General features: G+C 48.5%; 7 protein-coding genes across 7 annotated transcripts; 4 read left to right on the forward strand and 3 right to left on the reverse strand.

The window, feature by feature from the left end:
• Nucleotides 1–2,982: 2,982 nt before the first annotated feature.
• N7458_008270 (uncharacterized protein) lies at nucleotides 2,983–3,898 on the forward strand (the record flags this gene model as incomplete). Its single annotated transcript, XM_056911652.1, has 4 exons — nucleotides 2,983–2,994; nucleotides 3,431–3,454; nucleotides 3,516–3,699; nucleotides 3,777–3,898. 4 exons carry the CDS (start codon nucleotides 2,983–2,985, stop codon nucleotides 3,896–3,898), a joined length of 342 nt encoding a protein of 113 aa, XP_056764478.1.
• A 1,472-nt stretch (nucleotides 3,899–5,370) lies between these two features.
• Nucleotides 5,371–6,315, forward strand: N7458_008271 (acetate uptake transporter family protein; the record flags this gene model as incomplete). Its single annotated transcript, XM_056911653.1, has 3 exons — nucleotides 5,371–5,708; nucleotides 5,765–5,939; nucleotides 5,992–6,315. The coding sequence occupies 3 exons, from the start codon at nucleotides 5,371–5,373 to the stop codon at nucleotides 6,313–6,315; spliced, it is 837 nt and encodes a 278-aa protein (XP_056764479.1).
• A 2,412-nt stretch (nucleotides 6,316–8,727) lies between these two features.
• N7458_008272 (uncharacterized protein) lies at nucleotides 8,728–11,236 on the reverse strand (the record flags this gene model as incomplete). The annotated part of the gene is made up of 10 exons (XM_056911654.1): nucleotides 8,728–8,993; nucleotides 9,062–9,216; nucleotides 9,281–9,377; nucleotides 9,429–9,533; nucleotides 9,592–9,743; nucleotides 9,809–9,917; nucleotides 9,971–10,171; nucleotides 10,218–10,360; nucleotides 10,428–10,772; nucleotides 10,821–11,236. The coding sequence occupies 10 exons, from the start codon at nucleotides 11,234–11,236 to the stop codon at nucleotides 8,728–8,730; spliced, it is 1,989 nt and encodes a 662-aa protein (XP_056764480.1).
• Nucleotides 11,237–13,876: 2,640 nt separating this feature from the next.
• N7458_008273 (uncharacterized protein) lies at nucleotides 13,877–14,333 on the reverse strand (the record flags this gene model as incomplete). Its single annotated transcript, XM_056911655.1, has 3 exons — nucleotides 13,877–14,004; nucleotides 14,030–14,219; nucleotides 14,268–14,333. The coding sequence occupies 3 exons, from the start codon at nucleotides 14,331–14,333 to the stop codon at nucleotides 13,877–13,879; spliced, it is 384 nt and encodes a 127-aa protein (XP_056764481.1).
• A 5,576-nt stretch (nucleotides 14,334–19,909) lies between these two features.
• On the forward strand, nucleotides 19,910–22,123 carry N7458_008274 (DUF2457 domain-containing protein; the record flags this gene model as incomplete). Its single annotated transcript, XM_056911656.1, has 1 exon — nucleotides 19,910–22,123. One exon carries the CDS (start codon nucleotides 19,910–19,912, stop codon nucleotides 22,121–22,123), a length of 2,214 nt encoding a protein of 737 aa, XP_056764482.1.
• Nucleotides 22,124–22,992: 869 nt separating this feature from the next.
• On the forward strand, nucleotides 22,993–24,181 carry sar1 (Arf family GTPase SAR1; the record flags this gene model as incomplete). The annotated part of the gene is made up of 5 exons (XM_056911657.1): nucleotides 22,993–23,011; nucleotides 23,274–23,377; nucleotides 23,592–23,697; nucleotides 23,762–24,061; nucleotides 24,141–24,181. The coding sequence occupies 5 exons, from the start codon at nucleotides 22,993–22,995 to the stop codon at nucleotides 24,179–24,181; spliced, it is 570 nt and encodes a 189-aa protein (XP_056764483.1).
• Nucleotides 24,182–25,780: 1,599 nt separating this feature from the next.
• Nucleotides 25,781–27,110, reverse strand: glcA (type 1 serine/threonine-protein phosphatase catalytic subunit GLC7; the record flags this gene model as incomplete). Its single annotated transcript, XM_056911658.1, has 4 exons — nucleotides 25,781–25,876; nucleotides 25,966–26,265; nucleotides 26,433–26,834; nucleotides 26,934–27,110. The coding sequence occupies 4 exons, from the start codon at nucleotides 27,108–27,110 to the stop codon at nucleotides 25,781–25,783; spliced, it is 975 nt and encodes a 324-aa protein (XP_056764484.1).

Raw genomic sequence — 27,110 nt, forward strand, 5'->3', positions numbered from 1 at the left:
AGACTCACGTTTTAATCTTATTTAGATCGCACTAGCCCCTTACGACGAGATAACACAAGTTCTTAGCAAGGATAATCTCTGATAAATACGGCCCCTATTAATCCAGAGGTAAGGAATAAGTATACTTTGAAATGATTTCTTCACGGATAATAGGGAAATGAATTAATAAATACGCGGTACTTTTAGATAATATTTAGCAATTCGAGGAAAGGTAAACATATTAAAATCTTTTTAGAAAGTAAAGTAGAAATCGAGTTTTAAGTCAAATACTGCAACCTAAAGAACATTTCCTATCCTACTCTCTATTTTTTTAGTTTGCTCTAGAATAGAGAAAAGACTTCATAGCGGAAGAAGCGGTTTCGTACTTACTTCCTAATTCTACAGACCTGATATAACTAATATTTAGAGCTTAAAACATCCTCTCACTTTTCTACCTTATTTGATAAGTTTTCTAATCGATAACCTTTATACTACTAAAGCGTTCAGCTAAGTAGCTAGGCGAACTCTAGCTTTGTAGATCTATTCATTCACAATAGGAGCCGAGCTAACGTAATAGTCACTACTAAGGTTATTGTCTTCAAGCTAGTTAACGCTATTTTTCAGGACATAATCACAATTCAGTCTGTTCGTCTCCCTTACCTATAGCAGAGCATATTCTAAAGGATTCTAAATATCTAAACACTCTACATAACGAGGTCTAAACCTGTTTGCCTAAAAAAGGCTTGCTACCTATTATACAGCCGGCTCTTTTTCTTCGTTATATTTTAGATTATACTTTAGGCCGTTAATTTTATAAGGAATATCTATATCCTAGATACTATAGAGGTTCTCCTCTCTGCTACACCGACCGTCGAAGTATATATAGATCTTGTTATGGTATTGACCCCTGTGAGGCTATTCCCACTTTTCGGCCTGAGGCCACCCCGGAGGTTGGCGATGACGCACCAGTTCGGTGACCTCTCATCTCCCTTCCACCGCTGTTTCGTCGGAGGAGAGTTGCCCGCTGACCGACATATTTCTTATGCGGACTGATACGTTTACCTGTTTACCCCTCCTTCTGTTAATGGGGGATGTATATAAGATCAGCCTAGGGAGAAGAAGATAGAGCTCCCTAAGAAACAGTCTCTGTTCCAATCCAACCTAGTGCTTATCCTCTCCTACCTAGTTGACAGGCTTACTACCCTGCAAGTAGTTAACATCGTAACAGATCTCGTTTCCTCCGCGATCAAGAGCTTCCGTATATAACGGTTAATGTATATCGCCGAAAAAATAAATAAGAAACTTCAGCGCTTCGGCTTACTTATCCTTATCTAACTTATTATTATTAACCCGGTTTGTCTACGACTTAGTTAGCTCAACAGGCTAGATATAAATAGCGGTCGGGTCAATATACTATGTTTTGAATAGCGGATACTATATATCCGGGACTACTACAATCCGACGTAAAGGAAACCTGGCACGACTCGGGTAGATAGTCCAAGGCATCTATAAAGATCAGTTTTTAGTATTAGTCGTGGAGTGATTGCTGCAATATACTAATAAAATACCACGGCCTAGTAAATAGAAAGTAGGGCCTTATTACGTTAGCCTAAACTACCGCATCTGAGATATCCTCCCCGTCACTACTAGGCAGGAGAACATCTATAAGCTATGCTGCCTTATTGCTAAGATATTTCTGGGCAAGGTAGGCGATAGTGCGGTGCCCTAGATCTCCCTAGCAAGCAACTAGCTAGAAGATAAAAGTTAGGAGCAGAAGTAGAAGGTTCATTATGAGATAGCAAAACGGTAAATATTATGAGTGTAGATATTAGGTAGTAAGGAAGGTAGAAAGGTAGGAGAGGTAGAATGATTAATAGAATTCAAGGTAAAAAATTGATGGTGGTTACTATTACGGAGATTTCGAGGGTGTTTTATATGAGTGATTTAAGTCGGTATCCTGGGGCAGTATTAGTATATTGCCACTTGATATATAGTGGATATGAGCACTCAGTCTTATTACGGGTATCATAGAGTCATCTACAGTCAGCGTCTAGATTCTTGTCGACCAGAGCTACCGAGTGGTTTAGTGTGCAAACGTTTGAAGGTTATCCTCAGACCATCCTCCCGAACTTCGGAACTTTGATCAGGAGACGAGGGATACCTGATTAGCCCGTATTAAAATCTAACTTCAGGGTCTGCGGCGATGTCCCGATGCTGACTGGAGCTAATACATCAACGCGTTCTGCTCATCGTCGGCCCCCACTTCATCGACCTCGGCAATCTTACCCTCCTCTTGAAGCACACGCTGGAGACGGCTCTTGTGGTCAGTCGTCGGCTCACCCTGAACAGTGAATTTCCTTGTTGTATATTGCTTCTCCATGGTTAGCGAATATGTAAGTCGGTGCTTAGGTTTATAGAGAAATTCAGATTATGACGACCCATACGAAATAACCTAGGTTTCGCACGGAGTGATACATTTGGCCTATGTAATAATGACATCACTGAAAGAGTTTGAATCTCTAATAACCGACGTGTCCGGGTTTGTTAATAGTCTCACTTGTCTAAAATGTGTTGAGGGATTGGTCAAATACCACTACTTAACGCTGTTCGGAACATTATTATTCAGCGTGTACTCATTCCCCCGTTACTTGTATGGTAATCAGAAACTCGATCTAAGTTCTTGTCAGAGCAAGCTATGACAGTATGGGCTAGTAATCCTCTTGGACGAATAGGGACGAGGTTGAGGTCAAACGGAACCAATTCAGAATTATTGAGTTGATTGATTGAAGAAAAGCGTGACTGCCATGGGAAGGTTCTAATACCTCCCAGATGACTATCCGCTCCATGTTTCGACAGTTCTTCATGTCAACCACCTCAATTGGTTCCTCAATACGAATGCGTACGGATATCCTGTGGTGCGACAAAATGTACTGGGAGGTACAAATATGTAACAAGAGTGACCAAACACAATACATCGCAGACCCTCTCCCCAACTTCACCATCATGGCTGACAAGGTAAATAGCCTTCATCCTCACCATCCTCACCTCCTCATCTCCTCATCATCTTCATCCTCATCCTGGCTGTGATCCTCATCCTGGCCCTGACCCTCACTATTCCCCTGACCCTCCTAGCCCTGACCCTAATCCTGACTGTGATTGACTGGAAGCTAACACTTTGGAGTTGTCCTGCAGTATCTGCTATGGCAAGCACCTCACAGATGCTTGCCCTAAGCTCCATATGATATTGGGCGATATGGCATATGGCGCTCCCGCGCCTCCCCCCCCCCCCCCTCCCCCTCCCCTCCCTCTGCCCCTGGCCCTTCTACTAAGGGCAAGGGCAAAAAGCGCCCTCGACAGGGAACTCCCCTCACGTCGAGTACTCCCCCCGCGTCAAGTAAGTTCAAGTTCATCGTGAGTCTATTAAAGGAACGTGCTAACATACTAGACTTAGATCCGGCGCCGCTGCCTAGAAAAGGTAAGTAGGGTTTATCCTCATCCTTACCATCCTCACTACATGGCCTTGACCCCGATTTTAGGCACCCCCTACACACGAGCAGCAATTACTCTTCTTCAATGAAGAGCTACAAGCAGAGTGCGAGCGTTGTGCCCGCATGGTCGCCAAACTCCGGGCAGAAGTCGACCGTCTCATGGCGGTTCTTGCCGAGATCGACGGCATCTTGGCCTCTCGTTCAGGAAAGAAGAATGAGGATGATGAGATGAGTAAGAATTCACCTGATTTTTCCACTGTGGATGACTTTTCGATACATTTCATCGAAGCAAGCTGACTATGAGAACAGGAGACCTCCCTGCCTCGGCTACGGCCGTTCCTGCGCCTGCCCTGGCCTCTTCAGGGCAGTCAAAGGTCCTTCCCCACCGCCCCGGCTCTGTCGACCTCCAGAGCCCATCTGGGTCGACTTAAGCTCCCGGTTCTCAAGGTCCCGACACTCATCGCCTCATGGTGCCGGCGTTACCCGGCACCTATTCTCCAGGATTTGACTCTTCCCTTTCCCTGGCGGCGACGTCGCCCGACGCCAAATTCTCCAGGATCCGACTCTTCCCTCCTGGTGCCGCCGTTGCCCGATGCCTTATTCGACTGAGAGTCCTGGTTTTTCCTTTTTCTTTTCTTTTTGTTTTCTATGTCTATCATGTTGGCTTAGACTGGTAAACCCAGTAATGCCTTATTTTCCTACCATGATTAGTCTCTGATCACCCATACTTGGGCTAATGAAAATCTCCTTTCCAACACAGGTTCCCCTCTTCTAAATTAAATTTAAATGACTTTTCTTCAAAACACTTTGTATTGGTCATGAACATGAAGTCAAAGTCTTGCTGATATTTCCCTCCATGTTACGTTAGGGAGAAGACACCCTTAGGTTAAAGATGATCTGGTACCACACATTCTGAATGATCGTAAGCTACCTCAGCATAGCTGAGATTCATCAATTCCTATGGCAATCATCTTGATGAGGAGCATCCTCGTCTTAAAGAGAGCGTGGAGACCATGCTCGCCGTGGGAAAAGCACCTCCGCCGAGAGTTGATTCTCATTGCACTAGTCAATCCTAAATGAACCCTTAACCCTTCACATGGGTGGTCGTTCGTCGTTCCACTTTACTATATAGTATGTCCCTAAAAGGAAAAAGTGTCTACCAATAAATTCGATCGAATCGCGGAATCTCGTACCGCGCCTTCCGCAGCCCCGTAAGCAACTGTGGATGGGGCCCAAATGGTTCCACGCAGTCATCTACCACATATGCAGCGTCAATCCACTCAACTGGCGATCCCAGAAAGTCAATCAAGAATTCGGCTCCATCTTCGGCATCCACAGAGTTTCCGAAAGTCGGACTGGAAAAGGTTCCCATAGTTAAGCCTGCAAGATGATGTGCCGAATTTTGCTCCGATCTCCACAAGATAACTCTATTTGATGCGTACCCCAAGGTAAGTGGCCCAATCCGGGGTTTCCCCGCATCATCTTAAAGCTTGAACGGAGATCCGCCAACCGCAGATCTTACTATCTTAGTTTACGATAATGTCTCGGGCGGGGGGATCAAGGAATTTATGTGTGGACCGACGGACCGATGGAGCTTTTGTTTCACACTGGAAACTTTGACTTCCAATTATCGGGGGTTGGCTCCCTCCATTCATCAATTGATGGCCCTTGATTGGTCCCTTTTGTTTTCGTGGAGATTCCCGACGATAACTGCCGCTTGGCATTGAGTCGTCATAGATTGTAGAGGTTGGCAGAATGTTGTCTATATAACGAGGTCATGGGAGTCAACTTTACCGACACACAGCTTCTTGAGAACACTTTCATAATCTTTTCCAGGAGCTAGTCTCCTTCAATCCACCTGAAATTCATTCTATTATCTCCCAATTCCACCAGATTATTTATCATGACTTACGATAACAACGCCAAGACTGGCAATAACTTGTCTTCTTCGGATTCCAACACCGATGACATTGAAGTCGGTCGTTATGGCCCATTGGCCCATATCAACACTGCTGAAAGTCGACTTCCTGCCTTTGGAGGTGAATTCCAACCAGGTCTTTACCGATCGCCCAAAGACCGCAAGATTGCCAATCCAGCACCCCTTGGGTTGTGTGGGTTTGCTCTCACAACGTTCATGCTCGGATGCATTCAAATGAATGTCAGGGGTATCACTCAGCCAAATTTCATTGTTGGACCTGCCTTGGCCTACGGCGGACTGGTCCAGCTACTCTCTGGGATGTGGTATGTTATCGGAAACATCATCCGATTTTCATACGAAGACTAACATTCTTAAATAGGGAAATGGCTGCCGGGAATACTTTCGGTGCTACTGTCCTCTCCTCCTACGGCGGATTCTGGATCTCCATTGCCATCACCTTTATTCCCGGAGGCTTCGGTATTATAGGAGCCCTTGAGGAGGCTGACAAGGGTTCACCTATCATGTTTTACAATTCCTTTGCCCTCTATCTTATGGTATGTAGTGACTACTCTATGATATCTTCATAATTCAAGCTAACTGCTCCAGGCGTGGTTCATCTTCACCTTCATGATCATGTTGTGCACCGTCAAATCCACAGTGGCATTCTTCTCCCTATTCTTCGTCGTTGACATCGCAATTCTTCTCATCAGCCTATCGTACTTTTTCCCGAACGCTCAGGACCTGCCAAATGAAGGTCTTATGAAAGCAGGTGGAGTCCTCGCTTTTCTGGGGGCTTTCTTGGCTTGGTACAATGCCTTCGCAGGTATTGCTGATGATAGCAACAGCTTCTTTGTTGTTCCTGTAGTTCATTTTCCGTGGTCTGAGAAAGGGAGGAGCGCAAGACTGAGGAAGACGAGTGAGAACGTTTGAGTGATTTTGTGGTCTCACAATCAAAGATGGAAACTTGAGCTCTCTTCCTTTTTCGGGCCAATTCATTGATAGCGACCTTATTATAACATTCATCACGTTCATCTGAGATTGGAATCATTTTAAATGATGATATATTTCGTTCATATAGTTTGCAACGAAGTTATATCCATCCGCACACAGTGACCCATATTTCGATTCTATGTAGATTGTGTAGACTGTAAAGTGCTGCCTGACTTGTATCTTGACCAAGGTGTTCCTTGTAAGACCCGGGCTAATCCCAACCCAAGCGACTCAAGGGAAGCAAAGACTTCTTGACACCAAATGTAGCGATCCTGAATATCATTGCGATGGAAGAATTGAGCCGCCATAGACACGGGGAAGAGTAAATGATGCCCACCCAAGATATGCATGTGTGGTTGAACAAAGTACCCCACGCCACGGCAGATTTCGTCGGTATATAGCTCGGCAGTTTTCATAAATGAGTTAGGCTTGCCTTTGTCCGAGAGAGGTATGTGATTTGAACTATGGGATCCATCGAAAACTGCATGAGGAGACTCTCCTCGACGCTCAATCTCTTGGAAGAGGGTGTAGATGATAAGTGAGGCAGCCCAGTATAGCATATGGGCTTCTGCAATTTCGATAGAGGCAAAATTGTATGTTTCAGGGAAGAGTGATTTGGTGATGTGTGATCTCGGGATATCGGCTTTGTTGGGAATGGTCGTATACAGTGGATTTGACGATGCGGATTGTTGCCTCGCGTACCATGATTCGGTTTGCCTTTTCAAGTGATTGCAGAGATTCATCAACTGTCTTGTATCATGACCAGAGCAAAGATTGTCGATATATTCAAAGAAAAGTGTGCAGCTCATGAGGATGTCGATAATTTCATCAACTTGATCAGCCCAGCCATGGCTGTCGGTACATGACGTTAAGGATTGCCACATCGGGCAGAAGTAAAGTGCAGATCGAGATTTTCCAATAGCGTGAAAAATCTAAGAAACCAATGAGCGCCTGTGAGTTGAAGAATTCCAAGCCATATATTACCTACATTTGATAATTTCAGTTGGCGGAACAGCAGAACGGATACCTGATCCTTCTCTAACGACTTTTCATGCTGTGCGACGACAGCATTGGCACCTTGCATATGTGCCATCCACCCAGAGAACCCCGATGTGGAGTTGATGACCTGTGAACGTTAGAACACATAGCTGAAACTAAGATTTAAACCAACCTCATAATACTGGAAGACAACATTGGCGCAAAGAACCTCTCGAACAGGCAGGCTCTGGCGTGATATTAAGCGGGAGAAGGAACATATAGCTTGATTGTATAGTGCGACACCATGATGAATCATCTGTTCATTCTTAAACTTCTTGCCGACAAAGACAGATGCAAGTGCTGATGTCGCCCGGTCCAATAACTGGCTATCCTTGCCATCCACCATGGACGGAAAGGCCTCGAGCAAATTTGCCGCATTTTTGAATCTGAAGTTGACTTGATAATTTGGCGAAGATGGATTGTAAGAGTCGATGAATAATGAGAAAAGTTGAGAGCGGATCTGAGCATTCACGTTGATGACGGCAATACTCGGCTCCTTTGACGGCAGACAAGGACCCTTAATATTCTGCTTGGACTGGAAGCGTGTGGTCATGCATTCAGGCTCCTTATCCTCATGGGAAAAAGTGTGTACTATGAATTTTGAGGGTCGCCCATACCCCTCGCAGTGGTGGCCGCCGCGGAGACATCTAGCACAATGAGGGTGTTGTAGATCGCACTACGCGAGTTAGACTCTCCCACTTCGCTTGCATTCTTGAGGAAAATACCTTTACTTTTCTCCTTCTGCAAGTATTGCAACCTTTTGATGTCCAAGGGGCCCCGCCCATTATGAATGAATGTGTTCGGTTTCCGCGTTGAGGTTTGGGGGCTAAGTTGATCATTCCCTTGCGAGGCTTCACGTGCCTTGCCCCAAAATTGGGGCTGAGTCGGAATACTGCTTAGTAAATCATACTGCGCACCAATCGGATATCAACCAGTCTGAATTGCTACGATGCCCCTTTTCTGGCAATTTGTATGGGCAAAAACATGACTAAGCTAGGCGGGTGTTTAGTATTTCCTTTTCCCTGGGATCCACCTATCTTGCTGTTCCGACAGGCTGTCGCGGCCTTATAATTCAGGTATCAAAATGCTGGACAAATCTAGAATTTACAGCAGCCATCCTGGAACTGAAGGTCAAAATTAGTCAGAATCAGTATCTAGACAATAATGTAGATAGGAAAGATACAGGATCCGCTGTCACGAAATTGGGGCTGATCTCAGGGGTTGGAGATAATAGGAAGAATATGCTAACTACATACTCTGTGCTTCTTAACTCAGCCTGAGTGGCTTTCCCTCGATTATAGTCGAGTTCCCTTCTCACACCCGATTAATTTCAATCATTACCCTCTTCTGGGCATCCTGACTGTCCTTCATCATGGCCTCTGCGAATTCCTCCAGCTCATCGCATATATGCTTCTCACCTGGGCCTTTCAATCTCACCTGGCCTGCATGGAAATTCTCTGGCGAGGTATCACCCCTATTCCTGAGGTCCCAGAAACCGGTCTGCATAATCGGCGAACCAAAGAAATCAGGGGATGATGCTCGCATGTGGCGCTTGTGAAATATTATAGAATAGATCATCACTGCGAACCGTAAGTAAAACCCCAGAGAGGAAATGCATGAGATCATATTGGCCAGCTGCTGCACATACCGTAGAAACATGCCAGCTTCTCAGTTCGCGTCTCATCGTATACATCCATCATCATTCTCTTGAGGGAACGGTCTGTTTTGGCCACCACAACGACACTACCGAAAGGTATCCCAGGAGCCTTGGATTCCTTCCAGAACTCGAAGTTTTTGACTTTCCTAAAGCGAGCAGTACTCAGATACGTGGTTCACACGGCTCAAAAAGATTTGAAGAAACTCTTACCATTCCTTTTTAACTTTAAATTCGCCAACATTTTTCGTGCTCATCACGGTCCACTCCCGCACGATATCTTGCAGGCGGTAGTACATCTGCAGAACCTCTGTGGCGAAATTAGTTACCTCAGCAGAGTGTATTGACATGCTACTCTTACCGCTCAGAGATCCAAAAGTCATCGAAATTGTGCGAATTTGATTTCCATCTGGAGCATTGCAGACGATAGTTTCACTGCCTACTATTTGAATATCGAGGCTCGGCACTGGACTGCATCAGATCTCGAATAGAATCTAGAGTAAGTACGGGACGGTTGCACTCACAATCCTCTTTAAAGACACCGACATGATCAGTCGGCTTTGTCGTACACTTGAGTCGGGGAGCTCGATCTTCCAGGTTGTACTCTACGGTGATATAAGGATAAATGAAGGCCTTCTCCTTGCCGTCTGCATATCCTACTTGGACATGCTGAGCTCTGTCTCAGGCTGTCAGCTTTCTGATCGCTTTCCGTTTCATCCAATCAATTCCAATAGAAATTACCTTTTCCCGGCATTTGAATCATGGTACAGCTTTTGTGGCATGCCAAATGCAAGCTCCATACGCTGCAAGTATCGAGCGGCGTACAGATGCCCCATGAACTCTTCGCGATCTGTGATCTCACGTGAGTATTTCACCAGTCTACGAGCCAGAAAGTAGACATACCGCGAGGACTTTCAAAATTCACCAGTACTTGCTCGATTTTGTCGCTTGATTTAAGGGCATATGCCCCCAGTGCAAGATGATGATCCTCTGGAGACTCCTGTCCTAGGTCACAGGCGGTGCCCTTCAAATCACACCGTCCAATTATGAGACTGGACCTCCCAATTGGTGTGAAAAAGCGATGCAGTGTTATTATCGATAATGCTGAGAGGGATTAGTCTTGGTTCTTCGAAGGTGTCGTCTGACTTACAGTCTTTGAGCTGCATGAAGTAAAGATCTCCCACTGAGGGTCCCTTGAATAACAGATGTACCTGCATGTGTCTGATTGATTCGTTTGCTACTGATGGTTCCTCCCAGCCACAGACCAGACTAATGTTCTGCTTTCCAATCTTACTACAATTTGATTGTTAGTATCGGTTGTGTCCGATAGATCTGATAGACAACTTGCGTTAGTACTTACATTTCACAGACGGAAGTCAGATCAGGGCTGTTAAGATCTGGAGCTTGTTGACCTTCGTCTCGACTGATACCGTAGAACCCTGGTTCATCCCAGCCGGTTGTCTTCGGGCTGGGGATCACATGCGACGAGTCAGTACCCAAAGTCACCGAGCTAGCACTACTCCCAAGTGGAGGAGAGATTTCCCCAGTATCATCTTTCTTTTGCTCGTCAGGCGGTCCTGAATTGAGCCCTGCTAGCTTCTTTCTCCATGATAGCGGCGTTTTTACAGTAGTAGATTCTGCGGGTTTCAGCGACAGTTTCTTCTGGACTTGAACGAGAATTTCCTCGATATTCGTCGTAGTAGTACTGTAAATTGTGAGTACAGATTAGCTATTGTTTTACACAGACACGTACCTAGTCTGGACAGAAAGCAATAGATCCAGAGACAGCTTATAGCTTTCCAGACTTCTCAACCTGTCCTGAATATCACTCTCCTTTAGTGTCCACTTTACTTTCATCTTTAGTGACTCAAGCTTCGAGTTTGATTGCAACCCTTGCAAATCTTTCTGAAGGGTGAGATATGTGTCTCCCAAACTATTCGTGGTACTATTAAGGGTCTCTAGCCATTCTGAGCTTTTGGTGGGCTTTGCAGATTGGAACTGAATAATCTGTTGAATCTGACAGAGGATTCCACGGACGGCCACGACTTCACGCGACAGAGATTCCAGCCCTTTGTTGTTCTTGGACTTGATCGCACCAACGAGGCTCAGGATTTGAGTCGATATCGTGATGAGGCCGGCCACCGAGGCGGAAATGGAGAGGGGATCCATGATACTGATTTCAAGACCTGGAGAGATTTATCGTGAGTGAGAAGTTTTGAAATAAAATATTGCCTCGAATTTCTCAAGAAAAACGCTTGAGTGACGTTAATTTACCCCTCAGGCTGTCACAAGCGAGCTCGTATTCACGGCTGGTCGGAGGGGTAAATTTAGCACGGTGGCATTCGCACCAACTTGTTTACAGCTAAATTTGGCACCTAACGCCAGCCGTTAGAACTTGAATTAGCTGCTGTTTGATAGGAAATAATTCATTCCCCGGAAGGGGGCAGGCAGTTAGCTAGTCTAAATTGGAGATTCATGTCGGTATCAAAGATTTACGGCACAATTAGCGTTACAATTCTTCTTGCTAGGATTTAATAAAGCCACGGTGCGCCTCATGGTGTATTTCACATAGTTCATCATCGAAGCAAGTAATCCTTGTTACGACATATTGTCGGGACGCTGTCGAAAAAAATGCTCGAATGATATTCACCCTTTGGATGACTTCTCCAGGGCCAAAATGCTTACAGGGCAGCACCAATGTTGGTATTGCGAGGATCTTCAATGATCGACATTATGCAGGTGTTCCTATATTGTTACTTAGCCCTGCTATTATTGTAGAGCACAGAAGTAAGATACCTTGTGTCCGTACCTTTTCCTATTATAGACATTCCTATTCCATACAGACATACCAGAGTGTCTATTATAGAGAGCATTAAGGTTAGATACAAAGAAATTAGCAATTAACTCAGAGAACCTGAACCTGAGTTTAAGCGCCTTCACAAAGCGGCGATAATTAAAAAAGGAAAGCTGTGCAAAACCGGAAACATATACTACCGTGTTTTGAATAAGGAATAGACGCTTGTCTGTGTAAGATTTGAACACTTTCTCTGCAACTTTGGATTTTTATTTCTGAATAAACATGGTATAAAGAGCTATGATACTATCTGACGAATTATTCATTGAGTTCTGAACAGCTTTAGATACATAAGAGATCACAGTCTCTGTGGATCGTATACGCGGTGGCGAAAGTACCTAGACGTGATGACCAGACCGTTAAGTGAATGGATTGGAAGGCTCATAACCGCATCGACGCCAGCCGATTTCAGCCTGCTATTGACTGAGGCGGCCGATAGTGGCGACCCTTGGGCAATTGGCGGTTTTATACTGCCTAGCCAGTATACCTTATAAACTAGGCATTAACATACCCGAAATATGTAGGTAATTTAGTCTACTTTCGAATACCCCATAAGTTTCTCCCTCTTTCTCTACACCTCTCTCTCTATACCTCTCTCTTCCAATATCTTTTTCTATATCTCTTTCTATAACTCTCTCTACCTACGTGGCTTAGCGCGGTAGCCTCTATTAAGAATAACGATTTAAACCCGGCCGCTATAGTACAGTAGCTCTAAGTAAATTCTTCGACATTGATACTAGAGGCTTCTTCTCCCGTTTAGTATAGCTAGCGTAGAATCATAATTCCTTGTGCGTGATATTGCGTGTAAGTAGCCTACTATCCTAGGTTGCCAGGTAGCTATATAGCTTAGTTAGGCAGTTATGTGGCCAAGTAGGGCTTTCTGCCCTTGAAGTTCGATAAAAACGCCGCTTGCCGAGGCTGGCCGCTATCGGCCACCGTACATTGACGTACCGTCTCATTGTACATATTTATACGTCGTGAGATTAGCAAGCCACCCAAAATGGTTCCAGGTATTGTATCGCCTCCTATCGTCCCCAACGGACTACCTGGCTCTACCTGACGCAACAACGCCCCTTTCACAAGATGCGGTGAAGTGTTGTATCCCTGATACCGCAGCAGGAGTATACTTTGAACGAAGGATTCGTCTTACAAGTCTGCGTCTCGGAACTCGACCTACTCGACCTCCGAATCAGCCGAGAATGAACATCTGCAGTGGTAGTCTTCACTGATTGTACTGAGAGCAGTTGCACCCGATTCACCGAGTTACGCCTCAGCCCCGATCGGTCCGACCGAATGCCCATTCTGCATGGCCAAGCCCTGTAGCCAGTCGATCCCCGGGGTTCGTCTCGGGCGGGAGGAGGCATGATTCTCGAGCACTGCCACTTATAACAAACTGGGCCAGCAGCCCTCTGTCGCGCTGTGCGACATCTTGGCATTGAAAGTAGTACATCGTCATCTCTCGTCGCCCGGAGAGAACGCCAAGCTCTCCCTTTCATGCACGCCTCGGGGGCAGCAGGATCGCCGTGATCGCCGTGATCGCCCTTGGCGCAGGCCATTGCCAATAGCACCGCCGGGCTCCAGTCGGCCAAGTTGCTGCTTCTTTTTTGAGAAGGAATGTAGAGGCAGTGTATGTCTTGGCGCCCAGCGGACAGTGTTCCCCTGTGATCAAACTACGAATTCCGTCGTCAGCAGGGACCGGCGGGAGGGAGATCCTCTGTCTTCTAAACCTTCTCCTGCAGCTCCTGGACCAACACGCCAAGTTCTGGGCTTTCAAGATGCAGAAAGGGGTAGTGAGCCCGCCTGTTCGTGTCGTTCCACTCCACTGCCCCCAGACTTAGATCTGTGGGTCATTGTATTGTTCTTTTGGTGGAGATTGGCGTCCACCCCTGACTTGGCCTTGGCTGCGACTCTGCGAGTGTGCCTCAAACCGTGAGACAATCGTCACTCTGCTGGTCTCAAGGGCCCGTCCATATCGGAGTCCGCATAGCACCAGTCGCATTCTGAAGCCGCGTGAGGGCTATGCCCAGGTCTTGGCAGGCTACAATTGCAGTCGTGGTCGCCAAGCCTTCCCGTGGAATGCGTACTGCTTGGTGGTGGCAGTGACTTACTGGCCGAAGGTCTCACTGTGTTGGGTAGTGATGCTTTGTTGGCATCTAAGACTGATATGTGCATGGATGGGACGTGACATTCGTCGGCATTCTTGGCCAAGTTGAAGATGTCACGGGCATTATTGAGTTTGATAGGTCCTGTATCGTCAGTTGTCTCATCGATCAGTGTTGTTTGCGTAAGTTCCTGACCCTGAGTGACAGGAAGTGATAGGATTGTACTTGGCTGCACAGTACATACAGTACGATACTGCGTTTCTTGTGCATGGATGAGACCACACTGCAGGAGCTCCGTCGGGACGGCCATTCAGATGCCCCAAAATCGCACTACTGACCAAAGGCAAAATGAAAGTCAATAGTCGAGGGCATTCGGGCATCAAGAAAGACTTTCAGAGTCATTGATGGCCCAATGATTCCGTACAGTGCGTCTGCGAGGGACGTCATCAGATTCCGTGTTTTCCAGAAGAAGCAAAATATGCCCCAGACGTTCCAAGGGGATCCTTTGGGTTAGTAGTCCCTTTCCTCTGACCAGGGTATCCGAGCACAGCACAGCACCTGCACCCGAACAGAGTATGACGGTGGTACTTATGATTGTAAAACCAAATTGGCAGGTTCATCCAGTTGCCCCCAACACTTGTACTGACATCGTCAAAGGCCAACGCAACACGAAACGCATGCCCTTGAGGAATTGGCCACTCGGAGAATAAGTTTTGTCGTCAAGATGCTCAATTGGCATATTGACAGCCCCGCGTAGCAAACAAACATTTTTTCGCAAGGAAAAAACAAAGATAGCCTCGCAAAAGAAACGTCAAAGAGGGGTTCCATGAACCCGAAGCCAAGCCAAGCGGGACAGCCGCTGTCAAAATCTCTTCCCCTCATGTTGACCCGTCGTGGCTTTACTGTTTCCGGTGCACGTCGCAGATGGGCAGTGGAGAGCGGACCAAAATGCCTCATACAAAGCAGTGGTAGGTTGGCTGGGGACGCCATCTCCTGCGCGCTACTGTCATGGGTTCCTCGGAACACTTGGTCAGCGATTAGTTAACTACTGTAGCTAGAAACTGACCAGCACTTCTAACATCTACACTCACATCTTTCAATCATTAATTGGTTAGCCTCGTCGAGCTAGCGATCCTTGCTCTGGTTCGCATTGTTTGTTTTCTGACCCGTTTCGCCCCCGTCCTCATCTTGCACTTCTCTGGCGAGGATTCCCAGCATCCAATTCGATATACTACGATGTCTCCACTTCCCCCGATTGTGCTCCGGTCAAGGAGTGCTTCAAATCTAATGTATGTCCTTTTGTACAACACATCCCGAGTCTGGCTCCATAATCTACGACTCGAAGGGTTAGTTTATTTTTCTCAGTTGGGTGCTTGTGTAATATTACCCCATTCTTGTGCTAGCTCTTGGCCCTAGTTTGGAGTCCACCTGCACAGTTCACACCTTATTACACGGCGTACAACAGGACATGAATCAAATACGATACCCGATGGAGAATCTCGTGACATGAGACTAAAGATGATCGGTCGGGAGAAATGTATACTACTCCATAACTAGTATAGGTAGCATGAGGAGACCGGATCAAATCAGATCTCAGTTGTCTCAATCTTCAGTCTTCATAAATGCCCGGGTATGTTCTCCACGGCCCCAGCTCAACTCCCGTCCCGTCTGGTGCCACGAGCGCAACGCCGTCCCGCTGGGTGCGGGATAATTCTCTTGGCCCCTCCAAACTGTTGTGGATAAGTGATTTGGAGTATGAATCTTGAATTGTTTTGTAATTAGTAGTTGGTATTCTGAGGGGGGCGGTTACGGAGAATTGGGGGATTTTCTTGGCCCCTCGTCCCTATACAATTTCAAATGTACGGGCATCGATTGCATTGAGTGATTGGACTTGGATTTCGTTGTACTGGTGGTCTTGGGTGGGGGCGCAGGATTGCATTTCTGTTTTATTTAGTACAACTACTGAAAATCGTCGCGCACAGCGGAGAATAGTCCTCTGTGGCTGGCAGTCCGAGGTACATAGAGTGTGTACACTTGCATGTATACATTGCCACTTTCTTCTTTTTTTCCAATACGCGCCGAGGAAAAATTGTCTTGCGAATGGAATAACTGACGAGCATTGAGCAGCCAAACAGAAGAGAGGTGTATCCTTCTCAAATCATAATGCGAAACAGCAACCACTGGACGGCAGGGCCGATCAAAGCGATCTCGTGCCCCCAAAAGCCGCCTGCTGCTGGCCAGTAACGAGCCTCAGCAGCGTCCCATCAAGACCTTCCCACCCTCCCTCGCCAAACTTTCTCGCCGATCGGAGAAAATCTCCTTTTGACAAGTCGAGTGTTGCACCTTCCTCAACTTCACCGAGTAGTACCCCCAGACGATCGGCAGCTCCCTGCACCGCGGTTCCGTTGGCAACAAGCTTCGCCGGTATTGCAAACACGACCAAGGGCTCACACTGACGACTGACCGGTTCGTGGGCGAATATGCGCGGTCCACTGAGGACTCGCGCAACCAACAGGGGGCATGCCTGCTCGTAAGCCTCGTATAGGTGCAGTGTGGGGTGATCTCCTTGGATTCGCGAAGCTTGTCAAGATCTCAACGCCATCGTCTTCTGGAGATTACATTTTACTTGTCAGATCCGATCGACTACTGTAGGAGAGTTGTCTTCCCTGCACGTACATGACAGGAGCATGCATCAAAGCGTGAGATGAGATGTTTCGTGTGCATCTACGGTGCTTTGGGGAGGACCCTTGCCGAAGTACCGAGCTGTGTACTTTCATAGGTACTGTTCAGTGCTTAGGTACAGATATTTAGGTACCCATGGAGAAGCTGACTGAATACATAATAATAACTACGCGATGGCATGGTTGTAAATTGTCTATATTGCGGACGCCGTGGGGGCTGATTGCGATTGCGGCTGACCGCTCCTCTTGCTTCAAGGTGGATTACCCTCGTCAGCCCGTCGCTCTGCTTGACGATTGGTGCCTACTGAGGTCATTTGTTTTGCGCACGGCACCAATGATGTCGATATTCAAATTCATTTTTAAAAGATGAATACCGACATATTCCTATAGAATACGTCGGTAGAGTGGGCCGAGGGCACCATGCATCCATCCACAGTCACTAGTTGCTTCTTTACTTGATATCCCGAATAACAGAGTGCAGCGCTGCAGATACTACTACTGGATGTTCCACTGCAGATCGGAGACCGGCAGTACGTGGAAGACTGATCATTGACCACGCGACGCGACCGAACAGTAAATCAATCTTGAATCTATCCATGTGGAGGAGAGGATATCTGCACGATACGAGATGTGTCTAAAGCATCGCCTCGTCGGATGACGACAACCCTGATGATCCTACCTACGAGAGTCATCTTAGGATGGATACTGTAGGTACAAACGAAACAGCCTCTTGTACTTTGTACTACTGGCCAACTATTGGGCTAGCTGGGCAGGCGCAGACGGAAAAGCTCTTGGCGCCATACCGACGCTACCTTTGGACTTGGCATGCTTTGGAATGACATGCACGGAGGATCATGACGGTGGGGGTTTTTTGGGTGACGCTGAGACGTATGTATACCAAGCCTGATCGTCTGGCACGGAGCAGGGCCAAGCTGGGGGAGGAAATGATGCTTACAGTGGAGATACAATATGGAGAACCGAGTACTATGTACACCTTTCGAGTATCATTTGCTACCTCTATATTTGAACCATTCTTGTTCCATGGTATAGTCTTGTTTCATAATTATCATAAGGACTGCTCAATGCCTACGGAGAAGCGTAATATAATAACATTAAACCATAATGCACGTACTTCCTCCGGCTAATTTCTGTCAGGAGAGGTCTGAACTCGCCCTTTGCGCTCGACGTTAGTACAGTACCCCGATACCCTCGCGGGAGTCATGTCTATATATGTAAGTTACGTCAGATGTGTCCGCATCGAGGAGCAAGGGCCAGGTGAATTGATGATGGTGATAAAAATATAACATTATTATATTCCAGAAAGGGCTGATTCCAACCCCGCCAAGACGAGACCAGTCTGACCGAAACAGCATCACCAAGCGCGCAGAGCGCGTTTATAGTTTTAGTTGGAGGAGAACAAGGACACTAGGTTAGATATTCCAGAGGTTGACTAGGTTGACCCATCGGGTAGACTAGGGATATACGTACAGTCGTACGGAGTACGGCGAGGGCTAGGGTTTGGCCAATTTAATGGAGCCGAAATCTTGAGAGGGTTCAGGCACAGGCACCACGCCGCTTTTGGAGAGTGCCGAGTTGGGGAGGGGCGATTACGGGACAATACCGCAGATCGGCGCTAGTTTAGTGGTGGTGGTAGCTGCAGTGACGTCGGATGACGGTACGGGTACGGCCGTCCCTCGTGGCTGCTGAATTCAGTAAATTCTCCTTGCCGGCCTTGCTTTTCGAGGAATCGAGATGCTTGAAGCAGAATTCCTGGCGCAGGGGAAGACCGTATCGAGCAACGTGGTCTAGGAGGAATGCTGGAGATCGAGGAGCTCGAGAATCACGATATTCTGATATCGAGGTTGATCAAGTGCCTCGTATTATTACGATTACAAGAACAGTCGAGTTGTAATGATATTACTACATTGTATGACTATCGCTCAGTGACCTGTGGGCAAGTAACTTAATACTACTAGCTGGAGGTCGGTGTTCCTAGCGTGGATGCCCTGAAGGGGATTAGCCGGCACAAAATGCCTCATAGTCATAGTCCAGCGGCAACCACCAACGGACCAGCAACTCACAATACGGGAGTAGTCATCACACTCCACCCGGTTTTTATGGACGAATGAAACCCTAGCACTGACAGCGAGGCCAGCGAGAATAGTCACAAATGAGAGAAGATCGATAGACAAAGAGATAAAAAATAGATCAAATAATACACAGGAGAATAAAGAACAAAACTGACAAAGCAGATTAAAATAGCAAAAAGAACTCGTTGGGGGCTGTATGGATGATCAGAGTATTAGGGCGCAGGACTGTGCAGCATTCAAACCAGTTGACAAGTGGGGCCTTGGAAACAGCGTGGAAGGGTTGTGGCGAGGGGAAGCCAACAGAAAAGGGAAAAATAAAAGGAAAAAAAAAAAGACAAAGAAAGAACTGATTTTTTTTGGACGCTAAACCCAAGACGACGATGCCGTCGTGCCGTGTATGGTCACCGTATGGTCACAATGTAGTGGTCATCAAGCGAGGGGACTTCTGGTTAGTATGGGTGGCTCCTAGTTAAAGCACGTACCGGCACACTGACGAATGGTCCGTACAGTCAGAACGGTTTGGTCAGGACGGTACCGAAAGACGACTGCTGCTCCCACCAAGCCTGTCCTTCCCCCCCCCCCCTCCTCCTACGACCGACCCTGAACTACGACGACTTCCCAACTACTGACTACCTTTCTATACCCTCTTTTCTCGTTTCTTTCCTTTTTATCACTCTCCACTCTCCCCTCCTTCTCTCCTCTTTCTCCTTCCTCCACTTTGGAATCTTTTCAGCATTCTTCCTTTTTTTTGTGATCTGGACGCCCTTTACTGCAAAGAGGCTTGGCGCTAAGACTAGAGGTACTCGTGCCCCGGCGCTCTGTCGAGTGGCCATTCTTGAGAGTCAATAATTATCCTTGGCAACCCTCTGGTCGCCTCTTGACTTTGCTTCCTGGTCCCTTTCCAGTCATGCGTTTCATATCATGACCGCTGTCCTTCACGGGACTATTGCTCTGCCCACTGGGTCAATCGATTGCGATTTCTAATCGATATCGAGAGAGCATCGCCGCGCGAGTCACGACAAACCTACTTGGATACACTCGTGAACCTCGCCACCACTGTTTGACCTTGTTCAACAGGGATTCTCCTGGAATACTTGCTTTGCTCAAAGAACAAAATGGCACAACCCCGTGGAGAACGACCATTCTCATTTCACAACCTCCTCAAGATGCTCATCGCGCCAAATGCCTCCACGAGGCCAGCCCACGACGAGGCCGACCTGGCCGAGGACTTGGACGAACCCCCCGATCAACAACATATCCTTCACGCGACTTCATTACACCACCACGATGAGACAGTCTTCGCTCGACCCACGATCGCCCACCAAAAGGAATCCTTGCTCACCCGCGCCCTCAAGAGCAGCCCGGAGATGTCCCCCATCGAACCACACCCCTCCCTCCACGACTCTACATACTCCTACCGGTCCTATCCTCACAGCAACGTCAGTGGCATCTCCACGGCAGAGCTGACCAGCGATGGGGGTCTGACCAGTCCGTCTCTCTCCAATACTCCGAGTCCGCCTTTGCCACCACAGATGACGGGCAAGGCTGCCCCGATGAACGGCAAGAGAGACACCACTCCCAAGGTCAAGATTTCCGTCGCCAATGAGACCACCGTTGAGGCCAATTTGGGTCGTAAGCGGTGCATCAGTTTTGCCTGTGGTCGCCAGACCGAACCCTCAAATACCCAAAAACCTTCTGCGCCACCCACCCCTCAACTTGAATCAACACAAGCTACACTTGAACCTCCCAAGCGCAAAACCGCCCTCACATTCGCCTGCCCCGGACGCCTGTCTGCCATCGCACGCGAGCGCTCGCCAGGTCGAAAGCCCACCTTCCGAAACCGCTGTCGCGGCTCCCCGGCTCCCGCTGCTCGCAAGTCCTCTCAGGACCGTGTGAACGGAGACCAGAACGAGAAGATGCCCGCAAAGAGCGTCCCTCAAGGTGTTCCTACCAGTGGACTAGGCAAGTTTGAGGAATCTGAGGCGACTCGGTTCCACGAATTTGCCAGCTCGGTGGATGAGGATGACGAGTGGGTGACCAAATCGACCGATTACGCCCAGAAGATCACCCTGAATGACTGCATGAAGAAAGAGATTGCAATTCGACGACTGGGCGAAGAGGCCGAGGAGGAAGCACAGGATGAAGAGGACGAGGAGGACGACGATGACGATGCCGAGGATCTCGCCGACGATGACTCTACTGTGCATTTCTCTGACGATGATGGAAACGAGTCCGACAATGAGGCTGGTTTCGCTGACTCTGACGAGAGTGATGACGACGGCTCAGAGTATGAATTTTGGGCACCCTCGGCAATTGTGCCTGAATCCAGTACTCAGCCCCTCGATGCCCTCCCTTCAACCATGGAGCGCCGTGCTTCCAACACTTCATTCGACTCGATGACCGATGACCACCCGAAGTGGTTACCTGCTCCCGTTCGAAAGATCGCTGGCCATCGCCCTTCTAAGGCGTGTAATATCATGCGCCCTGGCACTCCCAACCTGCCGGATAGCACCGACTTTGTTTGCGGCACACTCGATGAGGATCGTCCCATGGAGATTGCTTACAAGTCTTGCATGGAGCAACGACGAATGTCAAAGCACATTCTCATCCCGCAAGACATTGATCCTAGCTTCCCCACCAGCGACCCCGAGGATGAAGACGACGACCTGGAGGATATCTCCCACGGTGATTTCGATGAATTCATCTTCGAGCCATCCCGTGGCCGCACGGAGGATCCAGCTCGCAAGGCCTCACCTCGTCATTCCCCCAAGCGCATGGTCTCTCCCCCACCTCGCCGAGCCGGCCGGGTTTCTCCCAAGCGTCTCAAGTCCCCTCCTCCTCGTTCACGAGCCTGCCGAGCCAAGTCTCCCTCGCCTTCCACGCGGCCAGTTTTCTCAGAGGATCTGCCTGCCATTGAGTCTTCGTCGCCACAGGGACTGAACATCAGCCACTTGGTCCAGCGCCCGCATTTGACCCGGACCAAGTCGCTTCCGCGCACGCCCAACCCTTTCTTCACGAGCTTGGACAAGTCGCACCGGTGGCACGGCATTCCACCCTTGACCGAGTCGCCCGAGCACGAACACTCTCGCACCCGCGAAATGCATACCCGTGGACCCATCGACATTGTCGAGGGTCTCGAAAAGAAGCGCCAGAAACGTAAAGAAAAGTTCTGGCGTCAACATTGCCGCAAAGCTGCCAAAGAGCAGATGGTTCGGCGGCCGATTCCCGGCAAGGGAGCTGAAAGGATGAAGGAGCTTGGCCTCGAAGTTGCTGAGAGGTGCAGGGCTTACGGTGTCGCTGAAGACACCCAGCTCGTCCTATCCGTCTAGGCTCCCCAAGGACTAGACTGCGCTGTTGCACTGTCTGTCTTTATCTTCCCCCCATTCCCCCAATACCCAAATTTACCCTATCCTACTCTTCATTTCTGTACATACATTACCTTTTTTTACCTCTTTCCTTTTACATACTATTTCCCCCACCCAGTTAGCGATCTGGGTGCCTTTCGCTGATACATACTTAACCAACTTCATGTCATCCACTTGACTGGGTTTTTTCTTTTTCTGTGATGTGATCTGCTTCTCGATCCTCTTTACCTACTATCTACTTACGATACCCTCTTCTAATCCTTCCGGGGGGGAAACAAATTGTCCTTGCATTTCCAATATTTTGTTCTTGATTATTCTTTCCCCAGTACATATTTTCCTTGTCTTTTCCAGCGCTTATCTGAGGAGGCCACTTTCTTTTTTCATCTTGCATAGCTGCGGAGCGGATACCCCTTAGCTGAAATTGCTGCGTTATGGAGGTTGCTGGGTCGGAATGAATTGCGTCGTTAGCCTTATTTTCAACGTTAGTGCTAGTGACTACCAATGAGCTTGAAACATATTATCACCGCTTGCATAAATTGTAATCTCTCAAACGTTCAATATATAATGTTGTCCGATGCTACTGTATTCGGGTCATCATTCGGAAGGCAAATGGTGACTCTCAATTTCGTCAAAGTCCGCCACCGTTGATCCCTTGCTGCCTCAGGCACCCAAGCCATTGGCCGATCCCGAAAACAACATCAACCTGTCCTGACTTTCTTGCCTCTCCCCCTCTCCATCCACTTCCGACGCCTACCTCTCGTCTACGACCTCGTCGTACCCGATTTCCTTTGTTCGACCTCTCCACAGTCACCCTTTGTGTTCTCGCCTTCGCCATGTGGATCGTCAACTGGTGTAAGTCGCCCTCCCGAACCCCCGTGGCCTGACCGAGTCCACCATCCCGCACCCCGGACACTACACTATACAAAGGGGGACAAACCGGGGGAAAGCAGCTCCTCCAGTTCACAGTATAACCTTTACGGTATACCTGGAGACTATCAGCAGCGATTAGGACCGAGTCGAATCTGTCTATCCTAATGCCGCGGCTGCTGCGCTTGTGATTCCGGGTTTGACCTTTGCAAAACTGCGTTTACTGATGGACTTTTTTTCGCTGCAGTCTACGATATTCTGGCCTCGCTTGGTCTCCTGAACAAGCACGCTAAGCTTCTGTTCCTCGGTCTCGACAATGCTGGCAAGACGACCCTGCTGCACATGTTGAAGGTGAGTTTGTGGGTGTGAGGGCGAATGGTTGCGCGGATGGCGGGATACGAGACAGGGCCGAGGTCAAATCCCGAGACTATGTGGTCCTGGCGCATGGCTGCGAGGTGTTTCCGCTGTTTGGGGCGATATACTTGCATGGATTCTGCGCGGGGGAATAGATTGATAAAGGATTGGTTGTATGTTGGATGGATAAGCTGACGATAGCACTATCTAGAACGACCGTGTCGCCGTTCTGTCTCCCACCGCCCACCCGACCTCGGAGGAGCTGGCTATCGGTAACAACCGCTTCACGACCTTCGATCTGGGTGGTCACCAGCAGGGTGAGTTTATCGCGAGCGATTGACCGAGTTAAGAGAAAAGAACCAATGCAACTAACCAGTATAGCCCGCCGTCTGTGGAAGGACTACTTCCCCGAGGTCAGCGGCATCGTCTTCCTGGTCGATGCCAAGGACTACGAGCGTTTCCCCGAGTCCAAGGTCGAGCTGGACGCCCTGCTCGCCATGGAGGACCTCGCCAAGGTGCCTTTCCTCGTGCTCGGCAACAAGATCGATCACCCCGACGCCGTCTCTGAGGATGAGCTGCGTCACCAGCTCGGTCTGTACCAGACCACTGGTAAGGGCAAGGTCCCTCTCGAGGGCATCCGGCCTATTGAGCTGTTCATGTGCAGTGTTGTCATGCGTCAAGGTGAGTCCCGGACAAACCAGACAGCAGAATTATCTGGTCAATCTATAGGGAAAGCTGGGTAGCTAACATCAACATCCAGGATACGGCGAGGGTATCCGCTGGCTGTCTCAATACGTCTAAACGTCGTCAACCAGTCCGATGTCTAGTCTGAACCCCCCTCTCACAGCCACCAGCCCTCCCTCCCCTCCACTCCACTCCCACCCATATCTCTGCAATGTCTACGGCCATGGGTGGCCCGGGCCAGCCCTCCTTACACCTCCCTCCATATCCCACACCTCCAACACAAATACCTCTATCGCAACGTGCCACAGCACCTTGCACCGCTCAAGCCAAGCCAAGCCAGGTCCAGTCTCCTCCAGACTCAGACCCAGGCCTACGCCCAGCTCCACAACCCAAACCTCACTCTGTAACCACCCCGCAAGTCCCCCAATGCATGTCTTTTATTTTTCTCCGCCTATGCTTTTGCGTTGCGCCTTTCGTCCCTACACTATAGCCAATTAGCCGAAGTTTTTTGGGTCTCGCTGAATACAATGGTTTATACTACAAGTTGGCCCGGACTGGGGCGTAGTATTTTGGATAATGTACTCTTTGAGAGAGGTATATTGAGCACGTATGTGGAGAATCTGGTGCGCAGAAAAGGGAAACAAGTAGAACTAAACGAGAGGCTTTCGATTGGCATACCTGGACTATCATTATAGAGGTGTAGAGAGGTTGGTCTCGACATGTAGATGGTGCCTTTTCTACTTGTGCCATCAAGTTGAATCTCTGGGCTTCGCTACCACAGGTTATACACAGGCGGCAAGAGCCTACGAGCGCAGCGTACCCCGTAAGGACCTCGGAAGAACGAGCAAGATCCATCCGACAAGAACCGAATTGTCCGAACTTCTAAGCTACGCCCCCTCCCATACACGCAAGACAAATTAGAGATAAAAAAACTTACGGCAAACATCTGCGTTCCATTTAAACTCAAAACAACTCGACCAATAAGACAGAACGAATCAGAGAGGAAGATAAAAGAAAAAAAAAGGATAAGATAGACCAGATTTCCCCGCCCTTCCAGAATGCCGAGAGTAATCATTCCGTCCAGATGATAAGGTGAGAAACGGCAATAACAGGTAGATGAGAAGGACTAGGAAAAGGGCAAAAGGGAAACAAAAATGGGTTGCGAAAAAAAAATAGTCAAAAAAGAAGAAGTGGAATAGAGAAACTGTAACGGGGGAAAGCGAGATCATCGTCCGTCCCAAGGGGGGGGTGTACATGTATGTTGGTCGCGTGATCCGGAACCGGCCAGAAGAAATGAGAAGGGGGGAAAGACAGACGAGAAAATAGTCAAATGGCGCGCCGGGTCAGCCCTAAACGGAAATCGGAAGAGAGGAAAAAGGAGGTGGATTATCGGATTGTTGTAGTTGGCGGCGATTGTGGGTGAGAACGGGGAAAGTGTGGGCGTTGGGCTGGACCCGGGCGTAGATAAAGATCCTCGGTCGTTCATCGCTTCGTGGGGGAGGTTGTTGTGAGCGGGGGGATTTGAAATCGCGGCGGAGGTTGGAGGAATAGGCGTGGGACATGGCTTGGACATGGACAGCGGATTTGGCGGGTGGTTATGGGTGATAGTTGTATGTGTCGATAGGCGATAGTTGAACATGGGGTGTCGCAAAAATGGCTTATCTCCGCCCGAACCTGCTGCACATGGGAAAGCTCGTATTGATTCTTCTTTTTGTTTTACTTCTTCTTTTGCTTGCGCGGAGGAGTGATGGGCCCGCCGGAGCTCATGCCACCGTAGACGTACTTTTGTTTCTTTTCGGCTGGTTTTAGGATCTGCAGATCGAAAGAAAAAAAGAGGTTAGAATTGCTGGCTTAGAAGTGGGAAAAACGGAGAGGGATCGTGGGATACGAGATCCACTCACCTGGAACGAGCAGAGCAGAGACTCATCAACGCTCATCATTGCACCCGCATTGTCGAATTCACCACAGTAGTTGGGCGCACTGAATAGCGTGACCAGCTGCCGCTTCGAGAAGAACTCGTATCCATCCTCCACAACCTGATGCGCGCGGCATATCAAATCCATGTCGTGTTTCTGGAGGAAGCGCGACACCACGTCGGGGCCGAATGTGAAAGAGACACCACGGTCGTTCTCGCTCCAACCCGTGATATCCTTGTCCGGGTCAGACCACAGAAGATCGCAAAGGAGGCCACAGTCGGGGATCTATTATCATAAATGTTAGTTAACTTGGCCTTCAAGCCGCCGGAGGCTCCACAGCTCTTTGTGTATAAGGTGCCTGCCAGCTCTCGAGTCCGTGCGTAAAGCAACAGCACACCTGCCGAGGAATCCGTGTCCAAAAGGGACTCAAAGATAGTCGAGGAAAAACTTACATCAGTAGGACGCATAACGCGGCGGATCTGCTCCATCGAGTTGAGATCCGGGCTCAAACCACCGTGCATGGTGAAGATCTTCTCGTCGATGATAGCAGCAATGGGGAGGCAGTTGAAGCAGTCGGTGAAGGTCTTCCACAGCTTGATGTTGTATCGTCGCTTGCACTCATCGTAAAAGCCATAGATACGGTTGATGGAGGCACACTCGTGGTTACCACGCAGAATAAAGAAGTTCTCGGGGTACTTGATCTTGTACGCGAGGAGCAGGCAGATAGTCTCGAGCGACTGCTTACCACGGTCGACGTAGTCACCGAGGAAAAGGTAGTTGGCCTCTGGGGGGAAACCGCCGTATTCAAACAGACGGAGGAGATCGTAGTATTGACCGTGGATATCACCGCAGATCTGTGATCAAAACAAGACACGTTAGAGACGCGAGTCGGCGATAGACAAAGGGAGAAAAAAAAACTTGTGATCCAAGGACCATAAACACAGAACACGCACCTTGATGGGAGCCTCGAGCTCCAGAAGAATAGGCTGAGAAATGAAGATCTCACGGGCCTTGGTGCAGAGATAACGAATCTCCGATTCCAAGAGCTGCACCTGCTTGCCAGGACGGCTGCCCCTCACCTCCAAAAGGCGATCGATGATTGAATCCAAATCCACTTCCTGGTCGGCCAT

Source organism: Penicillium daleae (assembly GCF_028827525.1).
Source record: "Penicillium daleae strain IBT 16125 chromosome Unknown utg000007l_segment0_segment0, whole genome shotgun sequence".
Lineage (NCBI taxonomy): Eukaryota > Fungi > Ascomycota > Eurotiomycetes > Eurotiales > Aspergillaceae > Penicillium > Penicillium daleae.